The sequence below is a fragment of the Notothenia rossii genome (assembly GCF_949606895.1).
Source record: "Notothenia rossii genome assembly, chromosome: 4".
NCBI classification, from domain to species: Eukaryota; Metazoa; Chordata; class Actinopteri; order Perciformes; family Nototheniidae; genus Notothenia; species Notothenia rossii.
The window spans coordinates 94,775,344-94,794,773 of NC_136902.1; the positions used below are offsets into that span (position 1 = coordinate 94,775,344).

Here is a 19,430-nt window from a genome sequence, read left to right on the forward strand (position 1 = left end):
CTCTCCTGCAGTATCAACAGCAGTATCAACAGCTGTTGATACAGCTGTTGATACAGCTGTTGGGAAAATACTGAATGTTGCTTAGCACGTGGTAACAGAGGCCCTACGTGGCTGTGCAGGTAGCCGGATGTCTGACTACATAGATGACGCTCATGAGACCCTGTGTTGAAGAGAGTGGCATGATGACAGAGAATCTAGAGAGAGAGGCTTGTGACGGCCATGCTCATTGCTCACGCAGGCCTGAGCCGGTGTTCCTCCATCTTGTGACTGGAACTCCCTCTCTTGTATATCAGCCTCTGGAGGACTCAGGGAGCTATGTGTCCCACGCAGCCCTGTGTGTGACGACTACTTCCATTATTGCAAGGATAATAAAGACATGTATCCTGATATTGAAGACCAAGCCGGGGACGAGTGAGATTTTTCAAACAATATTATTACTACTGTATCAGTACCCTCTTGGTACAGTACTTCTTGGTGCAGTATCAGTACCCTCTTGGTGCTGTATCAGTACCCTCTTGGTACAGTATCAGTACCCTCTTGGTGCTGTATCAGTACCTTCTTGGTACAGTATCAGTACCCTCTTGGTACAGTATCAGTACAGTATCAATACCCTCTTGGTACAGTATCAGTACAGTATCAGTACCCTCTTGGTACAGTATCAGTACCCTCTTGGTGCTGTATCAGTACGTTCTTGGTACAGTATCAGTACCCTCTTGGTACAGTATCAGTACCCTCTTGGTGCTGTATCAGTACGTTCTTGGTGCTGTATCAGTACAGTATCAGTACCTTATTAGTACAGTATCAGTACCTTCTTGGTGCTGTATCAGTACAGTATCAGTACCTTCTTGGTGCAGTATCAGTACCTTCTTGGTGCTGTATCAGTACGTTCTTGGTGCTGTATCAGTACAGTATCAGTACCCTCTTGGTGCTGTATCAGTACGTTCTTGGTGCTGTATCAGTACAGTATCAGTACCTTATTAGTACAGTATCAGTACCTTCTTGGTGCTGTATCAGTACAGTATCAGTACCTTCTTAGTACAGTATCAGTACCTTCTTAGTACAGTATCAGTACCTTCTTGGTGCCGTACAGGCTCTCCAGCAGCTTGTCCTGAGCGTTCTCGAAGCGCTGATCCAGGCTGGCGACGCTCTTCTGAGTCAGCGTCCACATCATGTAGTTGTTCAGCAGGCTGAGAGGAGCAACACAGAGAGGATCAGTATTTTAGCACTTCCTGTTTCCTGTCCTGGGACTCAGAGGGAAGCGTCTGCCATTTTCCATCCCTGTTTATGTTTAACCACGCCCACTTCCTCACAACGAGAGCCTCACCGCGGCGCCTCACCACTGAATCTGCAGCTACAGTCTCTGCATAGCGTCTTTAGAGCAAATGTTAGATCATCTGTAAATATAAATTCACCACGGATTTAAGAATACTTCAGTGGCACGTCCTCCTGATTCTTTAAAAAAAAAAAATTGTATTATTGTTATCCTCTTTATTTTCTGTTTATTTTAATGTTTTTCTTGTTTATTTTTCTCATTATTTTATACTTATTTATACACATTTAGTATTATTTTCAATTATTTAAATCGTTACATGTTCTTTTACGTTGTCTTCAAACTTCCATCATGCAGTGGTGCAGAGCTCGGTGATGCAAAGTGGGCGTGGTCAACACAAGTGGGCGTGGTTAACATCAGTGGGCGTGGTTACATGTGAACAGGTGCGTCTCACTGACCTGCGCTCGGTGCGGTTGATGAGCTCGGACACCAGCTGCAGGTACTCCCGCGCGTACAGAACCACGTGCTCGGTGTCGTTCAGATCCAGAGGAGAGAGCGAGGCCGACAGGAAGTCCAGCCACTCCACAGCCGGGGCCAGCAGCTGCACAACACCAACGAAGAAGAACAAATACTTCGTTACTGTACTCAAGTACATGTTTCTGCTATCAGTACTTTACTGCACTACTTATTTTTCTGACTACTTTTTACTTTGACTTCTTACATTTTGAACACAAATACCTGTACTTTCTACTTCTTACTTTTTGAACCCAAATACCTTTACTTTCTACTTCTTACATGTTGAACTCAAATACCTGTACTTTCTACTTCTTACATGTTGAACACAAATACCTGTACTTTCTACTTCTCACATGTTGAACCCAAATACCTGTACTTTCTACTTCTTACATGTTGAACACAAATACCTGTACTTTCTACTTCTTACATGTTGAACTCAAATACCTGTACTTTCTACTTCTTACATGTTGAACCCAAATACCAGTACTTTCTACTTCTCACATGTTGAACACAAATACCTGTACTTTCTACTTCTCACATGTTGAACTCAAATACCTGTACTTTCTACTTCTTACATGTTGAACACAAATACCAGTACTTTCTACTTCTTACATGTTGAACCCAAATACCTGTACTTTCTACTTCTCACATGTTGAACTCAAATACCTGTACTTTCTACTTCTTACATGTTGAACTCAAATACCTGTACTTTCTACTTCTTACATGTTGAACACAAATACCTGTACTTTCTACTTCTTACATGTTGAACACAAATACCTGTACTTTCTACTTCTTACATGTTGAACTCAAATACCTGTACTTTCTACTTCTTACATGTTGAACTCAAATACCTGTACTTTCTACTTCTTACATGTTGAACTCAAATACCTGAACTTTCTACTTCTTACATGTTGAACTCAAATACCTGTACTTTCTACTTCTTACATGTTGAACTCAAATACCTGTACTTTCTACTTCTTACATGTTGAACTCAAATACCTGTACTTTCTACTTCTTACATGTTGAACTCAAATACCTGTACTTTCTACTTCTCTCATTTCCCAAACAGGCTGGTTCCTTTTGTCTGAATGTGTGTTTGGTGGCGTGATCATTATTATTTAGAGTCATTGCGTGCCTATTGATTTGAACACGATCCGTGTATCCATCATTTCCTGGTCTTCTCTAAAGAAGAGGGACCAATGGAAACGTTGGAGCTCAGGTCAGAAGAATTTCATTGGTATTTCTACACTGTAGCTTGTGTGCATATGACAATAAAGCCTTTGAATTTTAAAATCAGGTCTTAACAGTGTAAACACATGGGATGCAAAACAAAGCGATAGGTATCAGTGACATCAAATCTAAATGTAGGGTAAATTAGAACTACAATTACACAAAATAATTTAAAAAGCTGCTAAATGACTCCATTTAGATGCAAGACGGAACAAACTGACCCAAAGGAGCTAATCAACTTAAAAAAGACCACAAACTAAACAAAAATTACAAAAGAAATGATAAACATTAGATGCAAAATACTCCCATTAAAGACAGATTGTATTTACTATAGAGGCCAGTAGAGGGCGCTCTATTCCACGTTCATCAACAGATATAAAAGAGCTCAAATACTGCAGGAAGTCTCCCTGCTACAAAACTCAGGATTCAAAGGCTTCTTTTCAGCTATAATAATCCTGAAGACAAAAGACTGAAGACAAAAGACTGAAGACATACTGAAGACAAACTGAAGACAAACTGAAGACATACTGAAGACAAAAGACTGAAGACATACTGAAGACAGACTGAAGACAGACTGAAGACAGACTGAAGACAAAAGACTGAAGACAAAAGACTGAAGACAGACTGAAGACAAAAGACTGAAGACAGACTGAAGACAGACTGAAGACAAAAGACTGAAGACATACTGAAGACATACCGAAGACAAAAGACTGAAGACATACTGAAGACAAAAGACTGAAGACATACTGAAGACATACTGAAGACAAAAGACTGAAGACATACTGAAGACATACTGAAGACAAAAGACTGAAGAAAGACTGAAGACAAAAGACTGAAGACAGACTGAAGACATACTGAAGACATACTGAAGACAAAAGACTGAAGACATATTGAAGACAGACTGAAGACAAAAGACTGAAGACAGACTGAAGACAGACTGAAGACAAAAGACTGAAGACATACTGAAGACAAAAGACTGAAGACAAAAGACTGAAGACAAAAGACTGAAGACAGACTGAAGACAAAAGACAGAAGACTGACCGAAGACATACTGAAGACAAAAGACTGAAGACATACTGAAGACAAAAGACTGAAGACATACTGAAGACAAAAGACTGAACACATACTGAAGACAGACCGAAGAAATACTGAAGACAAAAGACTGAAGACAGACTGAAGACAAAAGACTGAAGACATACTGAAGACAGACTGAAGACAAAAGACTGAAGACAGACTGAAGACAGACCAAAGAAATACTGAAGACAAAAGACTGAAGACATACTGAAGACAGACCGAAGACAAAAGACTGAAGACATACTGAAGACAGACCGAAGACAAAAGACTGAAGACATACTGAAGACAAAAGACTGAAGACAGACTGAAGACATACTGAAGACAAAAGACTGAAGACAAAAGACTGAAGACATACTGAAGACATAAGACTGAAGACATACTGAAGACATACTGAAGACATACTGAAGACAAAAGACTGAAGACGTACTGAAGACAAAAGACTGAAGACATACTGAAGACATACTGAAGACAAAAGACTGAAGACATACTGAAGACAAAAGACTGAAGACATACTGAAGACATACTGAAGACAAAAGACTGAAGACATACTGAAGACATACTGAAGACAGACTGAAGACAGAAGACTGAAGACATACTGAAGACATACTGAAGACAAAAGACTGAAGACATACTGAAGACATACTGAAGACAAAAGACTGAAGACGTACTGAAGACAAAAGACTGAAGACATACTGAAGACATACTGAAGACAAAAGACTGAAGACATACTGAAGACATACTGAAGACAAAAGACTGAAGACATACTGAAGACAGACTGAAGACAGACTGAAGACAGAAGACTGAAGACATACTGAAGACATACTGAAGACAAAAGACTGAAGACATACTGAAGACATACTGAAGACAAAAGACTGAAGACATACTGAAGACAGACTGAAGACATACTGAAGACAGAAGACTGAAGACATATTGAAGACATACTGAAGACAGACTGAAGACATACTGAAGACAAAAGACTGAAGACATACTGAAGACAAAAGACTGAAGACAGACTGAAGACAAAAGACTGAAGACGTACTGAAGACATACTGAAGACAAAAGACTGAAGACGTACTGAAGACATACTGAAGACAGACCGACCTGCTGCATCACCAGGCCCCTCCTCCCTCACTGCTGCATCACCAGGCCCCTCCTCCCTCACTGCTGCATCACCAAGCCCCCTCCTCCCTCACCGGCCTGCTGCATCACCAGGCCCCCTCCTCCCTCACTGACCTGCTGCATCACCAGGCCCCCTCCTCCCTCACCGACCTGCTGCATCACCAGGCCCCCTCCTCCCTCACTGACCTGCTGCATCACTAGGCCCCCTCCTCCCTCACCGACCTGCTGCATCACCAGGCCCCCTCCTCCCTCACCGACCTGCTGCATCACCAGGCCCCCTCCTCCCTCACTGACCTGCTGCATCACCAGGCCCCCTCCTCCCTCACCGACCTGCCGCATCACCAGGCCCCCTCCTCCCTCACCGACCTGCCGCATCACCAGGCCCCCTCCTCCCTCACTGACCTGCTGCATCACCAGGCCCCCTCCTCCCTCACCGACCTGCTGCATCACCAGGCCCTCTCCTCCCTCCCTCATTTTAACGTGCGATAAATGTGGTTTTATTTCATGTCAATCAGTTTTAGTATCTTATTTCTGTCCCTCTGTAAAGCGTCTTTGAGCACCTGGCAAAGCGCTTGATCAAGAACATGTATTATTATTATTATTATTATTATTATAGTGGTGTATTAAGATTATTAAAGATATAATAACGGAAAAGCTTCTGAGCGGTAATACTCCTGATTATCTGAAGTGGTGTTATTATTGCACAGATAAATCACTGCACAGGGTTTACAGCCAAATACATATTTATAGTGTTTTTCAAATTATTTATTTATATTTTGTAATCACACTATAGTTATATATCTTCTTAATGTTGAAATGTTAGATTTTATGTATTGAATGTAGTTCTCAGGTGCACTGCCTTGTTCACCTGCTGTAAGGAAGTCATGTTTGACTGTAAGATGAATAAAGCAGGTCTGTTATCTAACCCCCCCACCCCCCCGCTCCCTCAAGGATGCTGGCACATAGCAACAGCTCTATTGGCAACAGTTGCCACAGGGACCGCAGGAGCATCAGGAGCACACACACACACACACACACACACACACACACACACACACACACACACACACACACACACACACACACACACACACACACACACACACACACACACACACACACACACACACACACACACACACACACACACACACACACACACACACACACACACACACACACACACACACACACACACACACACACACACACACTGTAGTTCTAACCATGACCTCATCTGTAGTTCTAGAGATGACCTCACCTGTAGTTCTAAAGATGACCTCATCTGTAGTTCTAACCATGACCTCATCTGTTGTTCTAAAAAGGACCCTCAACTGTAGTTCTAACCATGACCTCATCTGTAGTTCTAATGATGACTTCACCTGTTGTTCTAACCATGACCTCATCTGTAGTTCTAATGATGACTTCACCTGTTGTTCTAACCATGACCTCATCTGTAGTTCTAATGATGACTTCACCTGTTGTTCTAACCATGACCTCACCTGTAGTTCTAACCATGACCTCACCTGTAGTTCTAAAGATGACCTCACCTGTAGTTCTAAAGATGACCTCACCTGTAGTTCTAAACATGACCTCACCTGTAGTTCCAACCATGACCACACCTGTAGTTCTAACCAAGACCTCATCTGTAGTTCTAACAATGACCTCATCTGTAGTTCTAAAGATGACCTCACCTGTAGTTCTAAAGATGACCTAATCTGTAGTTCTAACCATGACCTCATCTGTAGTTCTAAAGATGACCTCATCCGTAGTTCTAACCATGACCTCATCTGTAGTTCTAACCATGACCTCATCTGTAGTTCTAAAGATGACCTCATCTGTAGTTCTAACCATGACCTCACCTGTAGTTCTAACCATGACCTCATCTGTAGTTCTAAAGATGACCTCACCTGTAGTTTTAAAGATGACCTCATCTGTAGTTCTAACCATGACCTCACCTGTAGTTCTAACCATGACCTCATCTGTAGTTCTAACCATGACCTCACCTGTAGTTCTAACCATGACCTCACCTGTAGTTCTAACCATGACCTCACCTGTAGTTCTAACCATGACCTCACCTGTAGTTTTAAGCATGACCTCATCTGTAGTTCTAAAGATGACCTCACCTGTAGTTCTAAAGATGACCTCACCTGTAGTTCTAACCATGATCTCATCTGTAGTTCTAGAGATGACCTCACCTGTAGTTCTAAAGATGACCTCACCTGTAGTTCTAACCATGACCTCATCTGTAGTTCTAAAGATGACCTCACCTGTAGTTCTAAAGATGACCCTCAACTGTAGTTCTAACCATGACCCTCAACTGTAGTTCTAACCATGACCTCATCTGTAGTTCTAACCATGACCTCATCTGTAGTTCTAATGATAAGCTCATCTGTAGTTCTAACCATGACATCATCTGTAGTTCTAAAGATGACCTCATCTGTAGTTCTAAAGATGACCTCATCTGTAGTTCTAACCATGACCTCATCTGTAGTTCTAACCATGACCTCATCTGTAGTTCTAAAGATGACCTCATCTGTAGTTCTAATGATGACTTCACCTGTAGTTCTAAAGATGACCTCACCTGTAGTTTTAAGCATGACCTCATCTGTAGTTCTAACCATGACCTCATCTGTAGTTCTAACCATGACCTCACCTGTAGTTCTAACCATGACCTCACCTGTAGTTCTAAAGATGACATCATCTGTAGTTCTAACCATGACCTCATCTGTAGTTCTAACCATGACCTCACCTTTAGTTCTAACCATGACCTCACCTGTAGTTCTAACCATGACCTCACCTGTAGTTCTAACCATGACCTCATCTGTAGTTCTAACCATGACCTCACCTGTAGTTCTAACCATGACCTCATCTGTAGTTCTAAAGATGACCTCATCTGTAGTTCTAATGATGACTTCACCTGTAGTTCTAAAGATGACCTCACCTGTAGTTTTAAGCATGACCTCACCTGTAGTTCTAACCATGACCTCATCTGTAGTTCTAACCATGACCTCACCTGTAGTTCTAACCATGACCTCACCTGTAGTTCTAACCATGACCTCATCTGTAGTTCTAAAGATGACATCATCTGTAGTTCTAACCATGACCTCATCTGTAGTTCTAACCATGACCTCATCTGCAGTTCTAACCATGACCTCATCTGTAGTTCTAACCATGACCTCACCTGTAGTTCTAACCATGACCTCATCTGTAGTTCTAACCATGACCTCACCTGTAGTTCTAACCATGACCTCATCTGTAGTTCTAACCATGACCTCACCTGCAGTTCTAAAGATGACCTCACCTGTAGTTTTAAGCATGACCTCATCTGTAGTTCTAAAGATGACCAAACCTGTAGTTCTAACCATGACCTCATCTGTAGTTCTAAAGATGACCTCACCTGTAGTTCTAACCATGACCTCACCTGTAGTTCTAACCATGACCTCATCTGTAGTTCTAAAGATGACCTCATCTGTAGTTCTAAAGATGACCTCATCTGTAGTTCTAACCATGACCTCATCTGTAGTTCTAACCATGACCTCACCTGTAGTTCTAACCATGACCTCATCTGTAGTTCTAACCATGACCTCACCTGCAGTTCTAAAGATGACCTCACCTGTAGTTTTAAGCATGACCTCATCTGTAGTTCTAAAGATGACCTCACCTGTAGTTCTAACCATGACCTCATCTGTAGTTCTAAAGATGACCTCACCTGTAGTTCTAACCATGACCTCACCTGTAGTTCTAACCATGACCTCATCTGTAGTTCTAACCATGAACTCATCTGTAGTTCTAACCATGACCTCATCTGTAGTTCTAATGATGACTTCACCTGTATATCAGGACACCACCTGTAGATTAGCGACTCACCTGCAGTTCGGCGATGGTGACCTTGTGGTAGATCTTCTCCTCGTCTCGCCGCTGGTCCTGAGGGACGGTGATGTTGGCGAGCGCCGTCTCAAACTCCAGGATCTGCTGCATCTGGATCAGGGTGGAGTTCTTTTCTCCGCCTAGCAACAGGCCCAACTCCACCATGTAGTCCAGGTACGCCACCAGCACCTGGAGGGGGTCATGAGGATTCAAGGTTCAAAGGTTTTATTGTCTGTTGGGAAGATACTGAATGTCCTCTTCCAACATGAGAGCAACATGCTATCAAAGGTATCAACTGTAGCTGTGAACATGACAGGATGTGTGATTACCTAGAAGAGCATCAGGACTGTTTGAGGCATATGATAGCTATGTGATTAACATGATGATTCAGCCTCTATGGAGAGAGACATATGACAAGCATGATCATTTCTGACGTGGAGCTAATCTGAAGTAAACATTGAATACTGCTTTCTATTCCTCCATCTTGTGACTGTGGAACTCCCTCTCTTGGATATCAGCATGTGAAGGACACTGTTCAGGAACTAGTTGATGCTCTGTATGTGATGACTCCTTCTGGAGAGGATCACAGATACATGGATCCTGAGACTGAAGCTCAAGCTGGGGACATGTTTCTAACATTGTCATATGCACAAAGCCACAGTGTAGAAATGGCAATGAAATTGTTCTGACCTGAGCTCATCCCACAATGCAACATATATATAAAAAACACAAAAATAAAAAGTAGTGCAAAAAGAGCTTCTCCATCACAAGATGAACTCCAGCTGTGTTTATATTATCAGCTGCAGGGAGTCTCACCTTCTCATTGGCAGTCTTGTTGAGGTAATAATCTCTGGACGGCAGGAAAAGCCCTGATTGGTCCACCTGTGTAGAGCAGGGTTAAAGGTGAGCCAATCACAGACACAGATATCTAACTTTCAATCCGGACTACCTGCCCTCCGACAAGAACATTTAAAATATAGAACAAAACACAAAATATCAGATTTATAACGCAAATTCTCTTCACTGCATTCCCTTAATGTGTTTCTTTCCTGTGCTTCTATATGTCTTGCTGATTGCTCTCTAAACAAATCAGATGTAGTACTTCTTTACCTCCATGAGGTGTGGTTCTGGTTCAATGTGGTTCTGGTTCAATGTGGTTCTGGTTCATTGTGGTTCTGGTTCAATGTGGTTCTGGTTCAATGTGGTTCTGGTTCAATGTGGTTCTGGTTCAATCTGGTTCTATAGAGCGGTGCAGTGATGACGTATTTTTGTAGTTCGACCCTGAAGGAAGCCGCTGGTTCCCTCGACAAAAAGCAACAGGATTTCTCCAGAAGATTTTGGAATATTGTAAAAAATAAGGTCTGTGAAAAACGAACCTGTTTGACAAATGCATTTTTTGTTCATCATAAATCTAATGTCCAGAAGCTAAATGCTAACGTTATGCTATAAAGGAACTACAGCCGAGTCCAGCAGCACGACTTCAACGTCACGCCAACTTAAGATCCATATTCTCTAAGTGGTAGAAGTTGAAGCGTTTGTTTGAACAGTCTGCAGGAGGCAGGGACTTGCTCTCAAGCAGAACAGAAACTAACTTAGAGGAGTGTTTACGTGTTCGGCGTAATGACGTACAACGGCCTCCACGACTTCTGTAGTCCTATTCAGCCACTTGTTAACAACCATCGTTTTTCAGACTCGTCCACTCTTCAGAGATCACCAGTGGGGTTACTGCTGATGATTTAATGTCCTAGAACAAAACGTGATCCGTCTCTTCAATGTGTCTCAACCAAAGACCTTAGTTCCAGATATTTTCCAAAACCCTATGGAGAGATCCCATTGGCTCTGAGACGAGGGAACAGGAAGTGGTGAAATGCTGACTCACTTCCTGGTTTTAGGACTCGTTCCTGCACCACTCTATGTGGTCCTGGTTCTGGTTTACCTGGATGACGTTGCTGTTGGAGTGTTTGGGGTCTGCGCTGACTCCGACGCTGAAGAAAGGCTGTCCTCTGTAGGGGCCAGAAACCACCTTCAGGACCTCCATGAAGTTGTCTTTATCCCAAGGGCCCGTCATGTTCCAGCCCCCGATCTGAAGGAAGCCGGAGCGTTTACATTATATTACAGAACGTGGACTGGATCCCCACAAAAAACATACGCCTGTTTGCAGTTGACGCTCTGCTTTTCACTTGAAAATGTTCAAATGAGTAAAAAATAAAAGGTGATCTTCGACAAGGTGAACGACCTGAGTCTATGTGTAAATCTGTTCTAATTATGGTCTGATATTCACATAAGTTACAATAATCAACAAACACACTCCGTTTTAACTCATAGCACACACGTTATTATTTTATTCTCCATATTGAACGCAGCATTCAAACATTCACGGTGTCCCCAGACTTCAACAAAAGGAACATGAGTCAGGAGATACACCTCATTTTAAAACAGTGGAACAAGGTTAGAAGTGTTGTTCGAGTTACTTTGAATTAATATTCACTCAAATTTGATTTGGTGTGGGGATATTTGTCTACACTTGTGTCTTAGCTGAAGATCGGATAACATTTTATGGCCAATTCAAACCAGGAAACTCTAACTTCAAGCTGAACCCTTGAACATAACCCGGTCCGCAGCATATCTGCAGCAGGTGGTCCATCCAGGTTCAAAGAGAGCCCCCTTCATAGTACGGGAAACTCTGTATGCTGGATATCACCTGGCTAACCCTCTAATCTGGCTCCCTAGTGAACCCCTCAGGTGTGTGGTTACCTTGGCGATGAGGTCTACGAGTGGCTGGGCCCCCTGCTCCTCGATCCTCTGCGTGTTGAGGCAGGACAGGTAGTAGGACTGCGTCTTCCTCTCGGCTTCACTGCTGCCGTTAAACGTCCCGTTCTCTGCGGGGACACCACGACTCACGTTAGCCACGCCTACAGCTCGGTAACTCACATTACCCATGGTTACATCTCGTTAACTAATCTTGTTAACTCACGTTACCCACTGTTACATATTGACAACTCACTTTACCACAGTTACATCTCGTTAACAATCTTGTTACATCTTGTTAACTCACAATACCCACAGTTTGAGGGCCTGGTTCTCCCCCCCCCCCCACCCAGCAGGTGTTTGAGCAGCGTCTGGTTCTCCCCCCCTGCCTCCCCCCCCTCACCCAGGTGTTTGAGCAGCGCCTGGTTCTCCCCCCCTGCCCCCCCCTCACCCAGCAGGTGTTTGAGCAGCGTCTGGTTCTCCCCCCCTGCCTCCCCCCCTCACCCAGCAAGTGTTTGGGCAGTGCCTGGTTCTCCCCCCCTGCCGCCCCCCCCCCTCACCCAGCAGGTGTTTGAGCAGGGCCTGGTTCTGCTCCCAGATGCTGTTGAAGGTGGACCACCTGGAGCGCCCGTCGGGCAGCGGGTTCTTCCTCACCCAGCCTCCACAGGAGAACTGGTAGAAGTCAGAGCAGGGGTCCACGCTGCGGTCCATCGCCTCGCCCATCTGAGCCGCCACGGAGACGCAGGCCTCCGTCAGGCACAGGCCCCTCCCACCGTCTGAGGGGGGAGGAGTTAAAGATTTATTAAAAGTAAACAAGAACAATTATAAAAGATTAATCTTTTTTTTATCACAGTCTTGGATATGTCAAAGATTAGAAACAACATTTATTTTTGGTGGATTATTAGTTTTTGCACAGAATCAGATTAAACAAAAAACTCACACATTAGCCACTCGTGTCCCATCCACTCCCATTATCACCACATCTTTTGATCTCTCCGCCATACCGGTATAAAATCATGCATTTTGTAATGTCAGTTTTATATTGGAGGAAAATAGTTCAATTTGTTGTTTTTACTGTATATCACCAGATGTGACATTTTACCATTGAATTACATGCTTGTCATTTCTTGGTTTCTTTGCCTGTTGTATAATGGGGCCCTGACAGCCATTGGAACACATGCATGCAACTAATATGATGCAGGTGTGTTGGTATGGATGTGGAAGAGTGGTATCAGCTGAGAAATGTGTGTGTGTGTGTGTGTGTGTGTGTGTGTGTGTGTGTGTGTGTGTGTGTGTGTGTGTGTGTGTGTGTGTGTGTGTGTGTGTGTGTGTGTGTGTGTGTGTGTGTGTGTGTGTCTGGATGTACAGTGTGTGTGTGTACAGAGACAACAATATACAATAGATTTGTTTTACAGCAAATCGCAGTTTTCGCCTCATATCTTTCGTTCTCTCGCTCTTTTTCTCTCACTCCCTTATTCCCAAACTCATACACACTCTTACATATTAAACCTCCTTATACCTTGTGTGTGTGTGAGTGATTGTGTGTGAGAATGAGACAGGAGTAAGTGTGCTCTCATGGCGTTTTGTTTTTCATTTGTGCTGTTTCATGTGTCTTAGAGGTAAACAGATGTATGATCTTGACCCAGCTTGACCTCCATGTTTTGAATTGTTTGAACTTCAAAGTCCTTTGATAATGTCTCTTTCACAAACAGACATACACTCGATACATACACTCCTTGAAGTAAATAAAAACACCTGGCTGCAAAGCCAAAGCTTCAAATATGTGTAGTTTGGCTGGATGGTCATTTCATTCCTGTGATACGCAACAAGCAGTAAGATGAAGAGGAGCTTCTCTGTGGGACAAGAGGTCTCATGCAGCCCGTAACTCCAGCTGCAGGACTCATCCTCTGAAACAGAAACACCCTGAGAAGGAGAATCTGGTGTGGATCTGATCAGCTCACAGGCTTTTATAGAAATGGATCAAAAAGAGAGAGAATCTTTGTTCCTGAAACTTTCAGAGTCTCTTTTCACAGAGGGGACACATGTTGATGTAGAAGAGACATGAAGAAGAGGGGACACATGTTGATGTAGAAGAGACATGGAGAAGAGGGGACACATGTTGATGTAGAAGAGACATGAAGAAGAGGGGACACATGTTTATGTAGAAGAGACATGAAGAAGAGGGGACACATGTTGATGTAGAAGAGACATGAAGAAGAGGGGACACATGTTGATGTAGAAGAGACATGAAGAAGAGGGGACACATGTTGATGTAGAAGAGACATGGAGAAGAGGGGACACATGTTGATGTAGAAGAGACATGAAGAAGAGGGGACACATGTTGATGTAGAAGAGACATGAAGAAGAGGGGACACATGTTGATGTAGAAGAGACATGGAGAAGAGGGGACACATGTTGATGTAGAAGAGACACGGAGAAGAGGGGACACATGTTGATGTAGAAGAGACATGAAGAAGAGGGGACACATGTTGATGTAGAAGAGACATGAAGAAGAGGGGACACGTGTTGATGTAGAAGAGACATGAAGAAGAGGGGACACATGTTGATGTAGAAGAGACATGGAGAAGAGGGGACACATGTTGATGTAGAAGAGACACGGAGAAGAGGGGACACATGTTGATGTAGAAGAGACATGAAGAAGAGGGGACACATGTTGATGTAGAAGAGACATGGAGAAGAGGGGACACATGTTGATGTAGAAGAGACATGAAGAAGAGGGGACACATGTTGATGTAGAAGAGACATGAAGAAGAGGGGACACATGTTGATGTAGAAGAGACACGGAGAAGAGGGGACACATGTTGATGTAGAAGAGACATGAAGAAGAGGGGACACATGTTGATGTAGGAGAGACATGAAGAAGAGGGGACACGTGTTGATGTAGAAGAGACATGAAGAAGAGGGGACACATGTTGATGTAGAAGAGACATGGAGAAGAGGGGACACATGTTGATGTAGAAGAGACATGAAGAAGAGGGGACACATGTTGATGTAGAAGAGACATGGAGAAGAGGGGACACATGTTGATGTAGAAGAGACATGAAGAAGAGGGGACACATGTTGATGTAGAAGAGACATGGAGAAGAGGGGACACATGTTGATGTAGAAGAGACATGAAGAAGAGGGGACACATGTTGATGTAGAAGAGACATGGAGAAGAGGGGACACATGTTGATGTAGAAGAGACATGGAGAAGAGGGGACACATGTTGATGTAGAAAAGACATGGAGAAGAGGGGACACATGTTGATGTAGAAGAGACATGAAGAAGAGGGGACACATGTTGATGTAGAAGAGACATGAAGAAGTGGGGACACATGTTGATGTAGAAGAGACATGGAGAAGAGGGGACACATGTTGATGTAGAAGAGACATGGAGAAGAGGGGACACATGTTGATGTAGAAGAGACATGGAGAAGAGGGGACACATGTTGATGTAGAAGAGACATGAAGAAGTGGATCTTGCAGAATAGGTGACCTTTAAAAAAAGGGGGGTACCTGAGCTGAAGCCCAGCCCCAGCAGCAACAGGCAGGCCAGCAGAGCCAGCAGGGAAACCAGCAGCAGAACCGACAGCAGAACCTCCAGCTGGGTCCTCCGGCCCAGCAGGTCCACACCGCCCTTCCTGAAGCCCACCTGCCAATCAGAGACATACTTTAATAACATACCACGTACTTTAATATCCTATCAATAATAATCCATCATGCAGTCCCACAGAGAGAGAAGAAGACAGACAGGAAGTTAACACTAAAGGGAACATTAGAAGAAGACAGAGAGGGAGTAAACACTAAAGGGAACAGCGGAAGAAGACAGACAGGAAGTAAACACTAAAGGGAACAGCAGAAGAAGAAGACAGAGAGGAAGTAAACACTAAAGGGAACAGCAGAAGAAGAAGACAGAGAGGAAGTAAACACTAAAGGGAACAGCAGAAGAAGAAGACATAGAGGAAGTAAACACTAAAGGGAACAGCAGAAGAAGAAGACAGAGAGGAAGTAAACACTAAAGGGAACAGCAGAAGAAGACAGACAGGAAGTAAACACTAAAGGGAACAGCAGAAGAAGACAGACAGGGAGTAAACACTAAAGGGAACAGCAGAAGAAGACAGACAGGGAGTAAACACTAAAGGGAACAGCAGAAGAAGACAGACAGGGAGTAAACACTAAAGGGAACAGCAGAAGAAGACAGACAGGGAGTAAACACTAAAGGGAACAGCAGAAGAAGACAGACAGGGAGTAAACACTAAAGGGAACAGCAGAAGAAGACAGACAGGGAGTAAACACTAAAGGGAACAGCAGAAGAAGACAGAGAGGAAGTAAACACTAAAGGGAATAGCAGAAGAAGACAGAGAGGAAGTAAACACTAAAGGGAACAGCAGAAGAAGAAGACAGACAGACAGTAAACACTAAAGGGAACAGAAGAAGAAGAAGACAGAGAGGAAGTAAACACTAAAGGGAACAGGAGAAGAAGAAGACAGACAGACAGTAAACACTAAAGGGAACAGAAGAAGAAGAAGACAGAGAGGAAGTAAACACTAAAGGGAATAGCAGAAGAAGACAGACAGGAAGTAAACACTAAAGGGAACAGAAGAAGAAGAAGACAGACAGGAAGTAAACACTAAAGGGAACAGAAGAAGAAGAAGACAGAGAGGAAGTAAACACTAAAGGGAATAGCAGAAGAAGACAGAGAGGAATAAACACTAAAGGGAACAGCAGAAGAAGAAGACAGACAGGAAGTAAACACTAAAGGGAACAGCAGAAGAAGACAGACAGACAGTAAACACTAAAGGGAACAGCAGAAGAAGAAGACAGAGAGGAAGTAAACACTCAAGGGAACAGCAGAAGAAGACAGACAGGGAGTAAACACTAAAGGGAACAGCAGAAGAAGAAGACAGAGAGGAAGTAAACACTCAAGGGAACAGCAGAAGAAGACAGACAGACAGTAAACACTAAAGGGAACAGCAGAAGAAGACAGACAGGAAGTAAACACTAAAGGGAACAGCAGAAGAAGAAGACAGAGAGGAAGTAAACACTCAAGGGAATAGCAGAAGAAGACAGACAGGAAGTAAACACTAAAGGGAACAGCAGAAGAAGAAGACAGACAGGGATTAAACACTAAAGGGAACAGCAGAAGAAGAAGACAGGGAGTAAACACTAAAGGGAACAGAAGAAGAAGACAGAGAGGGAGTAAACACTAAAGGGAACAGCAGAAGAAGACAGAGAGGGAGTAAACACTAAAGGGAACAGCAGAAGAAGACAGACAGGAAGTAAACACTCAAGGGAACAGCAGAAGAAGAAGACAGGGAGTAAACACTAAAGGGAACAGCAGAAGAAGACAGAGGGCCTCTTTAAATCTGCGTTCATACGGTCCTCTCTGTGTGAACGCTAACATATCTGAGTTCACTGAACCTCCTCTCCCTTTCCTGCAGTCTATTAAAGCTAAGCCCTCTCTCGTGGGAGGTGGACCCCCTGTCCTGAGACCCTCCTGGATGCCCTCTCTGGAGGACTCACCTGGGAACAGTTATCCACGGAGACTGAAGGAGACTTTTGATGTTTGTCCTCTGAGTTTAAACACGAACAAAACCTGTGTGATGCTTTCAGATAAATCAGAATAACTAAAAGCAGACGTGAGTAAAGAGTCAGGAACATGTTCACTGAATGAGGCTGGACATATGGAGACATCTAATATATGTGTTCTTAAAATACCTTGACATTGATATATTAGAAAATGGCTTAATTATAATGCAGCCAGATATTTAGTCTCATATTAAAAAAGGAAATGTCACCAACCAAGGTAACCCCCCCCCCCCCCCCCCCTTATCACCTGAACCTCCTCCTAGAGCACCATTGAGTTCTTTATAACCAAATGTCTCTCAGAGGGGCGTGGGGAGGGGCTCATATAAAGTAACAGACAGAGAATCAGCTCTTTGGAAACAGGGCTGAAACAGAGGGGATTATGGGTAATGCTGCAATGATGTGTTTGGTGTTTCAGCCAATCAGAGACAAGCTCTGGATATATCTAAGACCTGTGATATATTGATGAAGAGGAGGATGATCGGGGACCTTTAAATATCGACTTTTTAATTTAAATGATTTTTTTTCTTTTGTATATTTCTCCGCCTTATTTCCTTGTGTGTTCTTCTTCTGCGTTTGTGTTGCGTTCACTGACCTCCACGGCGTCAGGAGACGAGGCTGAATCCCCCGCAGTGTCCGACGCTTCGTCCTCCTCGAACGTGGCTCGCTTATAGCTGGACATCTGCAGAGAGACGCAGACACATAGCACATTGAACATCTCTGCTAAAGGACAAAGAATGTTTTTTCTCCAGCGCCTCAGGTCTCTTGGGGCGAGCAGAGAAAGTCTCCTGTTGTTCTTTACATCTGTGATTGTGTCTGTTCTGCAGCACTGCAACACTACCGGGTACAAGTGTCTGGCAACAGCTTTAAATCAGAACTGCTCCACCTGTAAGAAATCTGCTCACAGACGGTTGGTCCCCCTGTCAGAGACTTTCTGACTCTTGTAAAGCACCTTGAACTGCCGTGTGTTGAACGGTGCAGTATAAATAAACTTGCTTTACAAACTAAAAAGATATTTATATCGATATCGATCGCAGAGTCTTCTTCATCTGTTATTCACACTCTGCTGTCGGTCAAACAGGCCTCAGGGACAGACATGTGATATCTCAGGAAGTACTCAGTGACACAGCATCCATCCATCCTTTTCCAACCCCGTTCAAATTTACCCACAGCCTTTTCCACATAGCTCTCGGGTCATGGACGAACAAAGAGAACGCCTCCATGTGAACACCGCAGAAGTAACATCACCTCTACTCTGGCTGGGAAACATCGTGCGGAGCCAAATGTGATTGATGAAGTGTTTATCAGAACACAGAGATCCCAACCCACTCCAACTCAATAACTGAAATAAAACTCAAAACATCTTTAATGCCTTTTCTTTTTTGTAAACCTCTTTTAGTTTTAAAACCTGATGTTTGTAAATATACACAACTTCACAATAAAACACATTTACCTTTTTCTAGACTAAGCACAGGTTTGTGATCCGAAGTTAAAACAATATGAGGGAGCCATGAAGTGTTACCGTCTGTATGAAGATATGAAGTGTTATGGTGTTGTTCAGTTTATCAGTAAATGTTAGCAGGAGCTGTCTGAAGCGTGTTTCCTCCGAACCCTATGTCTCAGATCAGAAGTACTTTATTGATCCCAGCAGCATGAAGAGACAAGAAGGACCAGAGATGCCGCTCTGTGATTGGTCGAGCTGGTGGAGGCATGGCGTTCAGTTGAAGGATGCTCCTTCTTAGAGGCCAGTGGAAGGGAAAGCACCGAATGCTGGAGCTTGACTTCAGATCTCTCTGAACGCAGAACGCTTCCTGTCCGTTATGAATCTCAGCGTGACGCACCTCTGTTTGCAGAAACACATGAAGAAGAGAGACAGGGAGCAGCTCAGCATGCGGAGGTCGTTAACGCTGATCGAATCAATCTGTACTTCCTGTTTACACTCCCACTCACTCATTGTGCTGCAGAAACATAAACAACATAAACCACACACACACACACACACACACACACACACA

General features: G+C 43.5%; 1 protein-coding gene across 2 annotated transcripts in view; it reads right to left on the bottom strand.

Moving 5' to 3' along the window:
- Window positions 1–19,430, bottom strand: part of ece2b (endothelin converting enzyme 2b) — a 35,916-nt gene that overhangs the window by 7,216 nt on the left and 9,270 nt on the right. Inside the window, exons 2-11 of one of the 2 annotated variants that reach the window (XM_079678547.1) lie at window positions 18,938–19,258; window positions 18,011–18,097; window positions 15,346–15,481; window positions 12,388–12,603; window positions 11,834–11,958; window positions 11,016–11,162; window positions 9,896–9,961; window positions 9,080–9,268; window positions 1,729–1,871; window positions 1,073–1,187 (exon numbers count right to left, since the gene is read on the bottom strand). In XM_079678547.1, coding sequence (XP_079534673.1) covers window positions 1,073–1,187; window positions 1,729–1,871; window positions 9,080–9,268; window positions 9,896–9,961; window positions 11,016–11,162; window positions 11,834–11,958; window positions 12,388–12,603; window positions 15,346–15,481; window positions 18,011–18,097 — 1,224 coding nt within the window. In that variant the 5' untranslated portion in view covers window positions 18,938–19,258. The remainder of the gene's footprint in view (window positions 1–1,072; window positions 1,188–1,728; window positions 1,872–9,079; window positions 9,269–9,895; window positions 9,962–11,015; window positions 11,163–11,833; window positions 11,959–12,387; window positions 12,604–15,345; window positions 15,482–18,010; window positions 18,098–18,937; window positions 19,259–19,430) is intronic. The other variant, XM_079678546.1, reaches the window with a different exon arrangement.